This window comes from Symphalangus syndactylus, chromosome 20 (genome assembly GCF_028878055.3).
Source record: "Symphalangus syndactylus isolate Jambi chromosome 20, NHGRI_mSymSyn1-v2.1_pri, whole genome shotgun sequence".
NCBI classification, from domain to species: domain Eukaryota; kingdom Metazoa; phylum Chordata; class Mammalia; order Primates; family Hylobatidae; genus Symphalangus; species Symphalangus syndactylus.
The window spans coordinates 62,949,820-62,966,893 of NC_072442.2; the positions used below are offsets into that span (position 1 = coordinate 62,949,820).

At 42.9% G+C, this 17,074-nt stretch overlaps 1 protein-coding gene across 8 annotated transcripts in view; it reads left to right on the forward strand.

The window, feature by feature from the left end:
* NUP88 (nucleoporin 88) overlaps positions 1-17,074 on the forward strand; it is a 44,259-nt gene that overhangs the window by 1,575 nt on the left and 25,610 nt on the right. For 5 of the 8 annotated variants that reach the window (XM_055255777.2, XM_063629589.1, XM_055255778.2 and 2 more), the window contains exons 2-7: positions 2,149-2,318; positions 5,325-5,450; positions 8,685-8,771; positions 10,577-10,753; positions 14,565-14,751; positions 15,555-15,702. In XM_055255777.2, the coding sequence (XP_055111752.1) occupies positions 2,149-2,318; positions 5,325-5,450; positions 8,685-8,771; positions 10,577-10,753; positions 14,565-14,751; positions 15,555-15,702 (895 nt within the window). The remainder of the gene's footprint in view (positions 1-2,148; positions 2,319-5,324; positions 5,451-8,684; positions 8,772-10,576; positions 10,754-14,564; positions 14,752-15,554; positions 15,703-17,074) is intronic. The other 3 variants (XM_063629590.1, XM_063629586.1, XM_063629588.1) reach the window with 1 other exon arrangement.

Genomic DNA, 17,074 nt, shown 5'->3' on the forward strand with positions numbered 1-17,074 from the left:
GGGCGCGGTGGCTCACGCGTGCAATCCCAACACTTTGGGAGGCAGAGGCAGGTGGATCACTTGAAGTCAGGAATTCGAGACCAGCCTGGCCAACATGGTGAAACCCCGTCTCTACTAAAAAATACAAAAATTAGCCAGGTGTAGTGGCGCGCCCTTGTAATCCCAGCTGCTCAGGTGCCTGAAGCAGGAGAATCGCTTGAACCTGGGAGGTGGAGGTTGCAGTGAGCTGCACTGCACTACAGCCTGGGCAACAGAGCAAGACTGTGTCTCAAAAAATAATAATTACCAAATGTTCAGCACACAGTATTCTAATAACATTCTATACTGCTATGTAGCATTTGACACAATGATAATTTAATTATTTATTAATTTTTTTTTTTTTTTTTTTTTTTTGAGACGGAGTCTTTCTCTGTCCCCCAGGCTGGAGTGCAGTGGCGCGATCTCGGCTCACCGCAACCTCCACCTCCTGGGTTCACGCCATTCTCCTGCCTCAGCCTCCCGAGTAGCTGGGAATACAGGCGCCTGCCAACACGCCCGGCTAATTTTTTGTGTTTTTGGTAGAGACGGGGTTTCACCGTGTTAGCCAGGATGGTCTCGATCTCCTGACCTCGTGATCCGCCCGCCTCGGCCTCCCAAAGTGCTGGGATTACAGGCTTGAGCCACCGCGCCCGGCTATTTATTAATTATTTTGTGTCTTTTTTTTTTTTTTTGAGACGGAGTTTCGCTCTTGTTGCCCAGGCTGGAGTGCAATGGCGCCATCTCAGCTCACCGCAATCTCCGCCTTGCGGTTTCAAGCGATTCTTTTGCCTCAGCCTCCCGAGTAGCTGGGGTTGCAGGTATCTGCCACCACGCCCGACTAATTTTTGTATTTTTAGTAGAGACGGGGTTTCGCCATGTTGGCCAGGCTGCGTGATCTGCTCGCTTCGGCCTCCCAAAGTGTTGGGATTACAGGCGTGAGCAACTGCGCCCGGCCGTTTTTGTTTTTTGGTTTTTTGAGGCAGGATCTCACTCTGTTGCCCAGGCTGGAGTGCAGTGGTGCAATCTCAGCTAACTGCAACCTCCACCTCCTGGATTCAAGCGATTCTCCTGCCTCAGCCTCTTGAGTAGTTAGGATTACAGGCCCACGCCACCATACCCAGCTACTTTTTGTATTTTTAGTAGAGACGGAGTTTCACCATGTTAACCAGGCTGATCTGGAACTCCTGGCCTCAGGTGATCCACCCGTCTTGGCCTCCCAAAGTGCTGGCATTTCAGCCGTGAGCCATGGCACTCTGCCTCTGTCTTCTTTTCTAGACTGTAAGCTCCAAGGCAGGGGCTGGGTCTGCCCTTGTCATTTTTTAAAAATGTATTTTATTTTTTATTTTTGAAATGGGGTCTTTCTCTGTTGCCCAGGCTGGAGTGCAGTGGTGTGATCACGGCTCATTGCAGCCTCTTCTGTCAGGGGTCGAGTGATCCTCCCACCTCAGCCCCTGGAAGTAGCTGGGACTACAGGCATGTGCCACCACGCCTGGCTATTTACTTATTTTTGTATGTCCAGCATACAAAAATGCTGGAGTTCCCAGAATTTATAAGCTCTCAGTAAATATTGGTGACTATCTCAATAACCTTCACTCCTCCAGAATCTCAAAACCTTAGAGATGGGGAAGAAAGCAGCTTATCATGAGTTGTAACTTTGGATGTTAAAAGAAAGCATGAGTAAGCTGGGTGTGGTAGCTCTAGCCTATAATCAGCACTTTAGGAGGTCAAGGTAGAGGCAGGTGGAGCTTGTGAGCCAGGAACAGGTGTTCGAGACCAGCCTGGGCAACATGACGAAACCCCCATCTCTACAAAAAAACCTTTTTAATTAGCTGGGAGTGGTGGTGCACACCTGTAGGCCCAGCTCCTCTGGAAGCTGAGGTGGGAAGGACACTTGAACCCCCGCAGTAAAGGCTGCAGTGGGCCGCCACTGCACTCCAGCCTGGGTGACAGAGCAAGACTGTCTCAAAAAAAAAAAAAAAATCGTGAGTTAATGGTACAAGTGTGAGTACTTATCCAGAGTTTTATTATCCTATAATTGTAGTAAACTAAAGTGTTACTGTGATTTCAAGTAACTGCCACCTATATTTATATTAAAATTAACTATGTTGACTGGTTTGCTTTAATTTTCAGAGATTGCTTTGCATAAATCCACCCCTGTTTGAAATCTATCAAGTCTTGTTAAGCCCAACACAACATCATGTAGCACTTATAGGAATAAAAGGACTTATGGTATTAGAATTACCTAAAAGATGGGGGAAGAATTCTGAATTTGAAGGTGGAAAATCAACAGTGAATTGTAGGTAAGTTGTATACTATTTATCTGTATAATTTATTATATATACAGAAAATTGTTCAAGACCAGTGGTTCTTAAGCATGTTTAGTATACTACTCTTAAAACATTAGAGCACTCCTTGTGGTCTGCAGACTGGCTTCTGTGTTATCAGTGTTTATAGTATATGTGTGATTGATTGTACTTTTATTCTGCCTAAAGTACCACATTGCTGTCTCATTGGAGGCTAGGCCATTTTTTCAATTAGGTAGAAGTAAGATTTTGTAAAACAGCCAGGCGCGGTGGCTCACGCCTGTAATCCCAGCACTTTGGGAGGCCGAGGCGGGCGGATCACAAGGTCAGGAGATCGAGACCATCCTGGCTAACACGGTGAAACCCCGTCTCTACTAAAAATACAAAAAATTAGCCGGGCGAGGTGGCAGGCGCCTGTAGTCCCAGCTACAAGGGAGGCTGAGGCAGGAGAATGGCGTGAACCCCGGGGGGCGGAGCCTGCAGTGAGCCGAGATCGCGCCACTGCACTCCAGCCTGGGTGAAAGAGCGAGACTCCGTCTCAAAAAAAAAAAAAAAAAAAAGATTTTGTAAAACCAGTTATTATCTGTCAGCCAGAAGTATAAATATTTTATATGTGTGTGTGTGTGTGTGTGTGTGTGTATTTTTTTTTTTTTTTTTTTTTTTTTTTTTTTTTTCCAGATGGAGTCTTGCTCTTGTCACCCAGGCTGGAGTGCAGTGGCACAATCTCGGCTCACTGCAAGCTCTGCCTCCTGCATTCAGGCGATTCTCCTGCCTCAGCCTCCCAAGTAACTGGGATTACAGGCAAGCGCTACCATGCCCAGCTAATTTTTGTATTTTTAGTAGAGACAGAGTTTCACCATGTTGGCCAAGCTGGTCTTGAACTCCTGATCTCAAGTGATCCACCCACCTTAGCCTCCCAAAGTGCCGGGGTTATAGGTGTGAGCCACCACACCTGGCCTATTTTTATATAATTTCTTTTTCAACAAATCCAAAAAAGTGAATCTGAAAGATCTACTGTAAAAGAGTACAGATGCTTTTCAACTTACAATTGGGTTATGTCCCGATAAACCCAGTGTAAGTTGAAAATGCATTTATTGCTGACAACACAGCAGAGGATCCCCGATTTAGGATGGTTCAACGTAGGATTTTTCAACATTATGATGGGTAACCCCATCATAAGTCATAAGGAGCTCCTCAATTTATGTTGGGTTATGTACTGGTAAACCCATTGTAAAGTTGGGGATCATCTGTGTAAGGTAGAAACTACTTTTAGCTCCACAACTTATAAGTTGAGTCCCCTTAAACTGTTTACTTTCTAAATCTCTGTTTCCTCATTTTAAAAATAGGATTGATAATTTCTGCCCTTGTAATTTCTTTACAGGGTTAGTAAAAAGATCAAATGAGATACTATATCTGAAAACACTTGTACAGTATAAATATGTATCAATCCTAAGTCAAACCATCCTAAAATGTATGTATACGTAGGAAATATGCTATAATTTGAGGCCAGGCACGGTGTAATCGTGTACAGGGATTACACCTGTAATCCCAGCACTTTGGGAGGCCGAGGCGGGTGGATTGCCTGAGCTCAGGAGTTTGAGACCACCCTGGGCAACATAGTGAAACCTCATTTCTACTAAAATACAAAAAATAAGCTAGGTGTGGTGGCACACGCCTGTAGTCCCAGCCACTCAGGAGGCTAAGGCACAAGTATTGATTAAGTCTGGGAGGCAGAGTTTGCAGTGAGCCGAGATCATGCCACTGCACTCCAGCTTGGGCCAGAGTGAGACTTCATCTCAAATAAATAAATAAATAAAATTTAAATAATTTAAATAAATTATTAAAATAAATAAATTATTTATTTATTTTGAGACAGAGTCTCGCTCTGTAGCCCAAGCTGGAGTGCAGTGGCATGGTCTCGGCTCACTGCAACGTCCTCAGCCCAGGCTGGAGTGCAGTGGCGTGAGCTCAGCTCACTGCGGCCTCCGCCTCCTGGGTTCCAGCGATTCTTCTGCCTCAGCCTCACGGGTAACTGGGATTACAGGCACGGGCCACCACAGTTGCCTAATGTATTTTTAGTGGAGACGGGGTTTTACCATGCTGGCCAGGCTGGTCTCAAACTCCTGACCTCAGGTGATCCACCCGCCTCGGCCTCCCAAAGTGCAAAGATAGACGTGAGCCATCGCACCCAGCCAATGTGCTATAATTTAGAAGATATTTTTATTTCAATTCTTTGATATTGATTGAATAGATGCCTTGAATGCCCTCTCAGCATGATTTCAGGGAAATAAATTTGAAGGAAAGAGAATCAAAGAGTATTAAAATAGAAATTTCTTTAGGGCCTGGCACAGTGGCTCATGCCTATAATCCCAGGACTTTGCGAGGCCGAGGTGGGCAGATCACCTGAGGTCGGGAGTTCGAGACCAGCCTGACCCCCTGGAGAAACCCCCTCTCTACTGAAAATACAAAGTTAACTGGGCGTAATGGCAGGTGCCTGTAATCCCAGCTACTTGAAAGAGTGAGGCAGGAGAATCACTTAAACCTGGGAGGCGGGCCGGGCGCGGTGGCTCACGCTTGTAATCCCAGCACTTTGGGAGGCCGAGGCAGGCGGATCACGAGGTCAGGAGATGGAGACCACGGTGAAACCCCGTCTCTACTAAAAAATACACAAAATTAGCCGGGCGTGGTGGCGGGCGCCTGTAGTCCCAGCTACTCGGAGAGGCTGAGGCAGGAGAATGGCGTGAACCCGGGAGGCGGAGCTTGCAGTGAGCCGAGGTTGCGCCACTGTACTCCAGCCTGGGCGACAGAGTGAGACTCTGTCTCAAAAAAAAAAAAAAAAAAAAAAACCTGGGAGGCGGAGGTTGCAGTGAGCCGAGATTGTGCCGTTACACTCCAGCCTGGGCAACGAGAGAAACTCCATCTTAAAGAAAAAAAGAAGTTCCTTTAGAAGATTTTCATCCAAGTTGTACAAAATGTTTTGGAAAATTATTGTCTTTATTTTAGTACCACTCCAGTTGCTGAGAGATTTTTCACCAGTTCCACCTCTCTAACTCTAAAGCATGCTGCATGGTATCCAAGTGAAATCCTGGATCCCCACGTAGTGCTGTTAACATCAGACAACGTAATCAGGTAAATTTTATTTTTCTCTCTCTTGAAGCCTTGCGAGTGGGAAAGCTCTGTTTCTGTTTGCCAATTAACAGCTCAACATAGAACGAAGTGAGTCATTGAATGAGTCAGTGCTTTTATTGGATGGCTGTTGTAACCCATTCTCAATCATAAGAATTGCCTAACTGCTCTAACTTACCACTATTCCTTCTCAACTAGTCTTCCTCCCTCCAGGTATCTCCTTTCCTAATCTGACACATTAGAATAATCTTTCCAAAACTCTTTCATCAGGTCACCCTTTTGGTAATAATGTAGCATAAAGGAAAGAGAATGTAAGTGTAAATTGAGAGATTGGAATTCTTGTCCCACCTCCTTTTCTGTTATCTTTGAGATCTTGAGCTTTTTAGGGGTTGGGGGGGCTCAGTTTCCAATCTTTTAAGTTGAGCAGGTTTGATTCAATAGTTTCTAAAGCCCCTTCCAAGCTTTGCACTCTATGATTAAATGCCCTAATGCTACATAGATTTCTACTGTATTATCAGCTAACTTTCTGGATCGGCCTTACGTAAAAAGTTATTGGGAGGACTCAGCAGAGGTACAGTTACCTTCAGTTTTATTTTTCGTAATCACTGCTTTTAACTGTGCTCTACTAAATCTTCCTTCACTGCTGAATGACACCCCCCTTAATGGTGTCTTATACAGATCCCCATAGCTTTCTCGTTACTTCTAGTTATGAAACAGTGTGTCCAGTTTAAAACTCATCTTGGCCAGTTGCAGTGGCTCACACCTGTAATCCCAGCACTTTGGGAGGCCAAGGTGGGAGGATCACTTGAGCCCCTATATTCAAGACCAATGTGGGCAATACAGTGAGATCCTGTCTCTGCAAAAAAATTAGCTGGGCATAATGGCATGTGCTGGTAGTCCCGGCTACTCAGGAGACTGAGGTAGGAAGATTGCTTGAGCCCAGGAGTTTGAGGCTGCAGTGAGCCATGATCATACCACTGCACTCCACCCTGGGTGACAGAGTGAAACCCTGTCTAAAGAAAATAAAAATGTAAAAACTATTTGATCTCAAATCTATTTCACAACTATGTCCTGGCCCTTTTGTAGGTCAGACCTGTGTTTTGTGGGATCAGAAGTGATTGCAGAGTGTGCGGTCTGCTCTTTCACTCTTCCTCTTATCCCAGCACTTTGGAGCATAGGATGAAGTGTAAGGAATGGGCTGCCTCCTCCTTCCTCCAAATCTAACTCCTTCAGTGTCGGGTAGGGGAGTGGGATAGGTGAGGCAGAGATCTTACTGAACTGGTAGCCTATGAGTGATGGGGAAGTATGCCTGATCTTGTTTTAATCTCGTTCCATCTGTCACTAGTGAACTCTGTTGATGTGGTAGTCTCTGCATAGATTGTGTGTGTGTGTGTGTGTGTGTGTGTGTGTGTGTGTGTGTGTGTTGGAGGGCAGTGTTGAACTTCCAGCTCCCCCCATCACTGAGGAGCTCTAGCTCCCATTGGCTCCTGTCAGTTCTCCATGCCCTGAATCCTCTCTCAAGATGGGGTACAGTATACCTTATCTGCAGGGTGTATGTTCCAAGACCCCCCAGTGAATGCCTGAAACTGTAGATGGTACTGAACGTGATATGTGTGTATTGCTATTATTGCTATGTTTTTTCGATCTTATAACTGAGACAGCTACTAAGTGACTAAGGGACATTCAGCTAGGAAATGCACCAATCTCCCTTATTACAGGTTCCTCCACATCTGGCTGTTTCCTAGAGCCTTCCCTGTCCACCCATTTGGCTTTGGAGTTCAGGGTAGAGAAAGAGGAGAGGGAAAATCTTTCTATTACAAACATTATACTGTACTTCTAAGGAATCTTTGACATCCTCTCTTCTTAGTTTTCCTTTTATATGCTATGATGGAAAAGGAGATGGTGGGAAGATAGCATAGGTACAGTTCTTAAGCCCCAAAGGAAGTATCTGGCCCCAAATATTGAAGGTTCTTTTTTAAAATACGTGGTACTTAACACTTCTGTTTTCCTAAGCTTTGGAGCTTTTAGGCAATTTCAGAGCAAAAGGAAATTTTCACCGAATGCCTTGTTGCACCTTCTTTTTCTTTCACTGTTCCCCAGTACAACATTATTGTCTAGTATTTATGTGTATTTTGAAGTTAGTAACGCTTGTAGGAACCTAGGAAGACCGTAATAAATGTGTATTCAAATGGATCAAATTATCATTAAAAACATTTATTAAATACTTAATGTGGCATTTTATTGATATTGGAAGAAACCAAGTTTAAAAATTCTTAGTGGCGTCAGACAAAATAAGTGATTATAAGGGACATTGGATTTATAAAATGACATTACTGGCCTTTTGAAAATTCCCTCTTTCACGATAGCCTTATATGCTGTGAAATGTAGGTTACTTTAAATTAAAATAATTTTAGTTTAAAAAATTCAGTATTATACTTTCCCATGAAAATAGAGATGATATGATATTGGGTTTGTTTGGTTTTTTTTTTTTTTCCGAAATGGAGTCTCGCTCTGTCTCCCAAGCTGGAGTGCAGTGGCGTGATCTTGACTCTCTCCTGCCTCAGCCTCCCGAGTAGCTGGGATTACAGGTGTGTGCCACCACACCCAAATAATTTTTGTATTTTTAGTAGAGACGGGGTTTCATCATGTTGGCCAGGCTGGTCACGAACTCCTGGCCTCAAGTGATCCACCCACCTCAGCCTCCCAAAGTGCTAGGATTACAGGTGTGAGCCACCGTGCCTGGCCGATATTGGGTTTTTATGTAACAAACACATAAATAGATTTGCAGGCTAAATATCACTCACTCTGTCAGCCAGTTGGCATATAAAGAATAAGATATGGTTCTTTTTCTGGTGGGATTTGGTGTCTAATAGACAGAGATAGAGGTGTGTAGTTGAAGGAAAACTGGCAAGCTTAGGGGCAATAGTGAGATGACTGGACAAGGCGAGTATAGCTAAGGGCTCAGGACGTAAGTGACAGAGGTGCGATGGTATAGAATAGGCTGTTAAAGGGTATTGGTAAGGATAGAGAACATTTCTTCAGGCCCCAGTGAAACTCCCTCATGCAGTTAAAGAATAAATGAAGTAGACTACTTCGCAACAGCAAGATTTTTGCAAAGAAATAGTTGTGATGAGTGGTAGAAAATTCTCGAGAACTGACTAGATGGAGAGGAAAGTGCAGTTTTGGGAAACGAAAAGAGAATTTTAAGTGCTGGTTTTCTTCTCTTTTGGTTGCTAGAATTTACTCACTACGTGAGCCCCAGACACCCACTAAGGTGATTATACTTTCAGAAGCCGAAGAGGAAAGTCTAGTACTCAATAAAGGGTAAGTTTTTATTTGAGTCATGAAATGGTTTTTTAATTAGCTTATTGGGATTATAAATGCAATTTTAACAGGTTGCAAGGTTTTTCAGAGGTGACTAGCATGCTTTTGGTAATGTGAGAAGTAAGTGTATTTTTAGTAGAAACAGGGTTTCGTCGTGTTAGCCAGGCTGGTCTGGAACTCCTGGGCTCAAGTGATCCTGTTGGTCTCAGCCTCACAAAGTGCTGGAATTACAGGCCTGAGCCACCATTCGTTTATCACCTTTGTATGTGATAAAGAAACTAAGATAATACCTTGCATTGATGTTTGCTCTGTCAACTATGTGAAATTGTGATTTCATTTTAACCATATTTATTAACTTTGTATTGAACTAGAATCTTCCTGAATACACTAAATTTTAAAATATAAAAACCGTGGTTTTATGATTTGCCTTCTTGATATACATGTAATGTATATTTGCTGTAGAAAATTGAGAAAAATAGATCAAAGTATTAAGAAGAAAATGAAAATCTTTTGTAATCTCCTATAGCTATAGTCTGTTTCAATACAGCAGCCAAAGTTTAATCAGATCATTCTACTTTAATCTACAGTTTAATCAGATCATTCTACTTTAATCTACAGTTTAATCAGATCATTCTACTTCTCTGCTCTCCATACCCCATTAATTTCCCAGAGTCTTTACCTATAAAGGGTCCACAGGTATGCCACCTGATTGCCTTTCCAGCTTCATTCCTCCCTCTGTGCCCTGGCTCTACTGGGCTCCAGGCACCTTGGCCTCCTTGCCATTGCACAGACATTAAGCACTTCTACCTTAGAGCATTTGGTCTCCACCTCAACTGCTCCTTCCCTAGTTAACCATAGACTTGCTTTCTTACTTCCTTCAGATCTTTGCTCAAATATCTTATCAGAGTCTTTCCTATACCAGGTAGTCTAAAGTAGCACCTCCATCAATACCCTCTTACCCTACTTTATTTTTCTTCATGATATTTTCTGAGTTTATGTTCCATCTTTATTTCTTCTCTTTTTATGGTATGTCTCTCTCTAGAGGGCAGGGCATTTGTTTAATTCACTGACGTATTCCCAGACCCTAGAAACGTACCTGGCACAGAGTAGGTGCTTTGCAAGTATTTGTAGAACTTACAGATCCTGCTGCTCAGAGACAACTGTTGACGTTTTCATGTGTTTTCCTGTTTCCTTTTTGCATTTATGTGTGTGTATGTATATAATAAATTTTTGCTATTTGTATATCTGTGTATTTATTTAAGATGAGAGTAGAACCAAATAATTTTATGGCCAGCTTTTTTCACTTAATTTCATGAGAATTTTTTTTTTTTTTTTTTTTTGAGACGGAGTTTTGCTCTTGTGCCCAGGCTGGAGTGCAAATGGCACAGTCTCGGCTCACTGCAACCTCTGCCTCCCAGGTTCAAGCAATCCTCCTGCCTCAGCCTCCCAAGTAGCTGGGATTACAGGCACCTGCCACCACGCCCAACTAATTTTTGTATTTTTAGTGGAGACGGGGTTTCACCATGTTGGCCAGGCTGGTCTCAAACTCCTGACCTCAGGTGATCCACCCGCCTCGGCCTCCCAAATTGCTGGAATTACAGGCGTGAGCCTCCGCACCCAGCTGAGAATTTTTAAATGTTAACATTCTTCATAATCATTTTTTGTCTTTTCAGTCCATTGCCTACAAATTCCATACGTACCCACCTCCTGTTATTAGACATTTTGTGTTTTTGTTTTGTTTTGTTTTTCTTTTTACTTTTTGTTGTTTTTGTTTTTAACAAGTTGGTTTTCACATCTCTTTCCAGAAGGGCATATACCGCATCTCTAGGAGAGACAGCAGTTGCATTTGACTTCGGGCCGTTGGCAGCAGTCCCAAAGACTCTGTTTGGACAAAAAGGCAAAGATGAAGTAGTGGCATACCCACTGTACATCTTATATGAGAATGGAGAGACTTTCCTGACGTACATCAGTCTGTTACATAGGTAAGTCGAGGTGCTCACCCACCTGAAATGAAAACTCAGTTTGGGCTCCAGTAGAGATCGTTGAGGCTGGACTTCGGAGCCATGTTTTTGAGTCTGTGGAAATGTTGCAGCCTTCAGGTGCTTGGTTTGCGTATTTTTGAGAAAGAGTTAGTACAGGTCATTTGGCCTTTCATTTCTTCATATTATTTGGGTAAGTTCTATAGAATTCTTGGATAATCACTTATGATAGGCCTGGATTTGTGTTCACAAATTCTAGTTATCTGAACAAGTGCTTATTGTTTATCTTATATGAACAAGACACCACATAGGCGTGGTAATCTGGTATCTTATGTCCCAGTTGTGGGGAGAAAGATACATACACATGAAAAAATACTATCCATACCACAGTATTGGTGCACAGACAGTAAGAACCCAGAGGAAGGAGAGATCATTCTGACTGGGAGGTTAAGGAAATTTTCGTAGAGAAGGAGTGATGTCGTGTGACTTAAAGGTCTCATTCAGGATTAAATGAAGTATCAAGGAAGGGTGAGACCATTTCTGTCAAGGGCAGCATAGAGTCTGAAAATAAGCAAGTGCAAGTGTCATTCAAGCTTAATTTATTAGACATTCTAGGCTAGAGCTGAGGATTCATGTAGGGAGCATTAAGTGATAAAGCTAGAGTATCTCTCCCGAGAAAATTTGCTGGCATTAAAAATACCTCGTTAAAGAGTGAGTGTGGGTTTTTTTCTGTAGGAATAAGGTAGTAGGAAGCCAGTGATGGTTTCTGAGCAGAAGGACAAAACAATTGGTTAGGGAAGGGACTGGGACAGAGACTTTTAAAGAAGCTTTTGCAAAATTGAGCTTATAATTTCTGAGAGTTTGAACTTGGGTGGTAATAGAACAGAGGGAAAAATGAAACACAGTAGATAACAACAAAGGAAGGATAAATAAGACTTAGTTACTGTTTGGATAAGGGAGTGTGCCATGAACAGAAACAGGTCAGTAAAGGCAGCTAATTGGGGGAGAAGATTTATTTCTAAATAAATCAGTGTAAGATAGTATTGGACCAATAAAATGGAAATATTCCATGGACAGTTGGAAATACAGGATGATGAGAGACAAGAATTAAAATAGAGGTATGAGAATCATCTGTCATGGTGAGAGAGTCTATACAGGATAAGAATTTGAGGGAAAACTGCAGAGGCATAAAGCTAAGGGCTGAGCATTAGAGTTTATTCGCTTGTAAATCGACTTAACAGATACTTACTTATTCAGGGCCCACTCTGGCAGAAGATGGAAATACAAGATTGAAGGCAAGGTTCCTGCCTGTGGTTCCTTACCTACCAGAAGGGCATACAACTAAACCAGTAACTATAGTACAGTGTCATGTGCTCAGGGCATCACCAGGTTCTTCAGGACTGTGATGGAGTAAATGAGTAGGCCTGCTGATCTTGGAAGACTTTAAGGAAATGCTATTACAAAAGCTTGAACTTGAAGGATTCACTAGACAGAATCGGAAGTGGGTACAGGAGAGAGACTAGAGTATGCAAAACCATAAAGATGAGAAAGATGAAAGAGCTCGGTAGGTTACAGAATGGTGAGGATTCGCTATTGAGTGCATTCTCCTTGGCAGAAATGTTCTCTGCCTTTCACACATGATCTCAGGAGGATTTTGTGGTAACATTAGTACCTTCCCTTACCCTTTCTCCTCTTACTGCTGAGCCCTCATTTGTCCAAACCATGATCTGCCTAGTAACCTTAGCCCAAAACCCAAAAGTTTTCTTCATCCTTGCATTTCATCAGTCCCAAATTTCTATTGATTTTGTGATTAAAATTTTTCGGAAGTATACACCAAGCTTGTCCAACCCATGGGCTGCGTGCAGCCCAGGACAGCCTTGAATGCAGCCCAACACAAAATCGTAAAGTTTCTTAGAACATTATGAGATTTGTTTGCGATTTTCTTTTCTTTTCTTTTTTTTTTTAAAGCTCATCACCTATTGTTAGTGTATTTTCTGTGTGGCCCAAAACAATTCTTCCAGTGTGGCCTAGGGAAGCCAAAAGATTGGACACCCCTGGTTATACACCCTTCTCTGCATTCCTCTGTCCCTGCTTCAGAACTGCATCATCTGCCTACTTCACCATCTGCCTACTTCACCATCTGCCTGGGTTATTTTCTTGAATAGTTTCCCCAAATCCCATTTTGGACCCTTCCATGTCTTCCTCCCTAAGGACTGATTTGTAAAGTGAAGCTCCATCACTTGATTTAAACCTCTAGTGATATACTGTTACCCGGCAGATAGATTTCGAATATTTAACATAGCACACGAGACTGTGTACTTCATAAGCCAGTCCTGGATGTCTGTCTAGCTATTTTGCCGTTGCCTTCGACCTTGTACTTTGCCTCCCATCGTACTAAATACGTTTTCTTGTTCTTCCAAAAGATTTTGTACTTCCAAAAAATTTTAATCACAAAATCAATAGAAATAGTTCCTTGTCTTTCATGTTTCCAGGACTTTGCATAAACTGATCTCTAGCTTGGAATGCTCAACAACCCCCTTCCCAGAAATCATTCTTTCTCTGTTTTTCTTATTTATTTGTGATAGCTTTCTTCATTATCTTTGTATCTTTTTGTCATTCCTTTGTACACCATAAACCCTTCTGTTGTTGCACTTATCGCATGGTATAGTAATTCTGGTTAAATGTCTGCCTCATCAACTAAACCATCATTCACTGGGAGTATATCTAACACTCAATAATAAGTATTTGTCAAATCAGATTTAATATGGGGATCCAAAGCCTTGAAGAGAAGCTACATTTTAGAAGAAAGGATTTGGTAGTCTTGGAATATAGATGGTAGTTAAAACGAGGCATAGTTCAATAGGCTCTCATTTAAGTGTGTATTTTGAAAAAAGTCAAAGCATACAACAGAATCCTGGAGAACACCAGTATTTAAGAGACAGAAATTAGAAAAGGACATTAGAAAATTGCATTTAAAGAGGTAGGGGCCGGGCGCGGTGGCTCACGCTTGTAATCCCAGCACTTTGGGAGGCCGAGGCAGGCGGATCACGAGGTCAGGAGATCGAGACCACGGTGAAACCCCGTCTCTACTAAAAATACAAAAAATTAGCCGGGCGTGGTGGCAGGCGCCTGTAGTCCCAGCCACTCGGAGAGGCTGAGGCAGGAGAATGGCGTGAACCCAGGAGGCGGAGCTTGCAGTGAGCCGAGATCGTGCCACTGCACTCCAGCCTGGGCGACAGAGCGAGACTCCGTTTAAAAAAAAAAAAAAAAAAGTAGGAAGAGAGAACTACAAGAAAGAATTGTTACAGCTGTTAAGGATATTGAGTAGCAGTAATTGTTAACCAGTGATAACTGCAGCAGAAGGTTAAGTGCATTTTGGATTTAGCAAATCTCACAGGTGACCTTTGCCACAGTAGCTTCAGTGGAGTGGTGAAAGCATAAACCATAGTAAATTTAGGGCAAGGGTTTTCAACCTTTGTACTATTGACATTTTGGTCTGAATTATTGCTTGTTTTAGAGGTGCTATGCTATGGGGGAATGTTTAGCGGCCTCTATCTATCTTCTAACCACTAGATGCTAATACCTCCCCCCACATTGTGACAACCAGTTGCAACAAGCCAAAATGTCTTCAGACATTGCCATTGTCCGCTAGGGCAAAATTATCTCTGGTGGTGGAATCTGAGTGGGAAAGCGAGAAGATGGAGTATTGGAAATATACTACATTTATAATGAGGGTATGATAGCTGGAATGGTTTTATGGGATGAGCGTGCTTATTGTCAACATTTCCCAAATATGTTTTTACTCCTTCTTTAGCCCTGGAAATACTGGAAAGCTGTTGGGTCCATTGCCCATGCATCCTGCGGCTGAAGATAACTATGGTTATGATGCGTGTGCTATACTCTGCTTACCCTGTGTCCCCAATATCTTAGTGATCGCTACTGAATCAGGAATGCTGTATCACTGTGTCGTGCTAGAAGGGGAAGAAGAAGATGACCACACGGTAAGTGCAGGCTGCTGTGGGTGTTTGTATCTTCAACACCTGGCATAGTTCCTGACCCAATATGAATGCTTAATATCTGAGAAGGGATTTTAACTTATTTATGGAACTTCTGATGTTTTGGAAATTAAACAGTTAAAAAAGTAGCTGAAGCACACTTAGCAATCTAAGTGGAAAGAAGTTAGAAGGTTGCCCAACTTACTTGGTCCACCAGTCTGCATGTTACTTTCTGGTCTATACTGCAATCTTCAGGGACAGATACAAAGAGCCTTGGAATCACTGAATTGGCTTTTTTCACAAACATCTTCCTTAAGGAAGAGAGACGTTTTGTCTTCAGAATAACAGTGCACTGTTAGGATAGAGGTGGAATTAAGAATTTGAAAGTGCTGTTTGACCCAGCTTTTTTTTTTAAATTTTTTTTATTATTATTATTTTTTTGAGATGGAGTTTCACTCTTGGTGCCCAGGCTGGAGTGCAGTGTCATGATCTCAGCTCACTGCAACCTCTGCCTCCTGAGTTCAAGCAATTCTCTTGCCTCAGCCTCCCCAGTAGCTGGGATTACAGGCACCCACCACCACGCCCGGCTGATTTTTTGTATTTTTAGTAGAGACAGGGTTTCAGTATGTTGGCCAGGCTGGTCTCAAACTCCTGACCTCAGATGATCCACCTGATTCGGCCTCCCAAAATGCTGGGATTACAGGCATGAACAGCCGCACCCAGCCCTGACCCAGCTTTTTGCCTGTTTTTAATTGTGTACATTTTCAAATTAACATGCAAGATCAAAATTACAACACTTTTTTTTACAGTCAGAAAAGTCCTGGGATTCCAGGATTGACCTCATTCCTTCTCTGTATGTGTTTGAATGTGTTGAGTTGGAGCTTGCTTTGAAACTGGCATCTGGAGAGGATGACCCTTTTGATTCTGACTTTTCTTGTCCAATCAAACTTCATAGAGGTAAGCTCTTCAATAAATGTAGTGCTTTTTTCCCATAATTTTTATACTAAGACTATCATAGACTGTTCCTATGTAATGTATTTGTTCTGTGGTTCCAGCCTTTAAAAAGTTGACTGGGTGTTTTTAGCCTTTTAGTCACTATAGTACACTTTTTGTCTAAGGCAGACTGAGCAAATTTCCCAAGTTTTGAAATAGTGGTCTTTGGTCCAGATCACCAGATTCCTAATAGTGAATTTTTCCTGGTCCTATCAAAAGTAGAACTACCATGTTATTCAGTAGTTCCACTACTGGGTATGTCAAAAGGAAAGGAAATAATAGGTTGAAGAGATACCTGCACTCCCATGCCTATTGCAGTGTTATTCACAACAGCTAAGATGCTGAATCAACCTGTGTCCATCAACAGACCAAATGGATTTTGTTGTTGTTGTTGTTGAGATGGTGTCTGGCTCTGTCACCCAGGCTGGAGTCTAGTGGCGCAATCTCGACTCACTGCAACCTCCACCTCTCAGGTTCAAGCGATTATTTTGCCTCAGCCTCCCAAGTAGCTGGATTACAGGTACCCACCACCACGCCTGGCTAATTTTTGTATTATTTATTCATTTATTTTGAGACAGAGTCTCGCTCTGTTGCCCAGGCTGAAGTGCAGTGGCGTGATCTCAGCTCACTGCAACCTCCACCTCCTGAGTTCCAAGCACTTCTTCTGCCTTAGCCGCCCTAGTAGCTGGGACTACAGGCATATGCCACCACGCCCTGCTAATTTTTGTATTTTTAGTAGAGATGGGGGTCTCACCATATTGGCCAGGCTGGTATCGAACTCCTGACCTTGTGATGCGCCCACCTCGACCTCACAAAGTGCTGGGATTCCAGGCGTGAGCCACTGCGCCTGGCAATTTTTGTATTTTTAGTAGAGGTGGGATTTCACCATGTTGGCCAGGCTGGTCTCAAACTCCTGGCCTCAAGCAGTCCATCTGCCTCGGCCTTCCAAAAGTGCTGGGATAACAGATGTGAGCCACCATGCGCCCAGCCCCAAATGGATTTTTAAAATGTGGTATTATATACACAGTGGAATACCATTTGGCTTTTGTGCGTGTATGTGTGATATGATCTCTCTGTGTAATCTAGGCTGGAGTGCAGTGGCGTGATCTTGGCTCACTGCTTCTCACATGCTCAAGCAATCCTCTCACCTCAGCCTCTGGAGTAGCTGGGACTACAGGTGTGCACCACCACGCCTAATTTTTGTATTTTTGGTAGATACGGGATTTTGCCGTGTCGTCCAAGCTCAAACTCCTGAGCTCAAGTGATCCTTCCGCCTCAGCCTGTCAAAGTGCTGGTCCACAGGTGTGAACCACCATGCCTAGCCCTATTTGGCTTT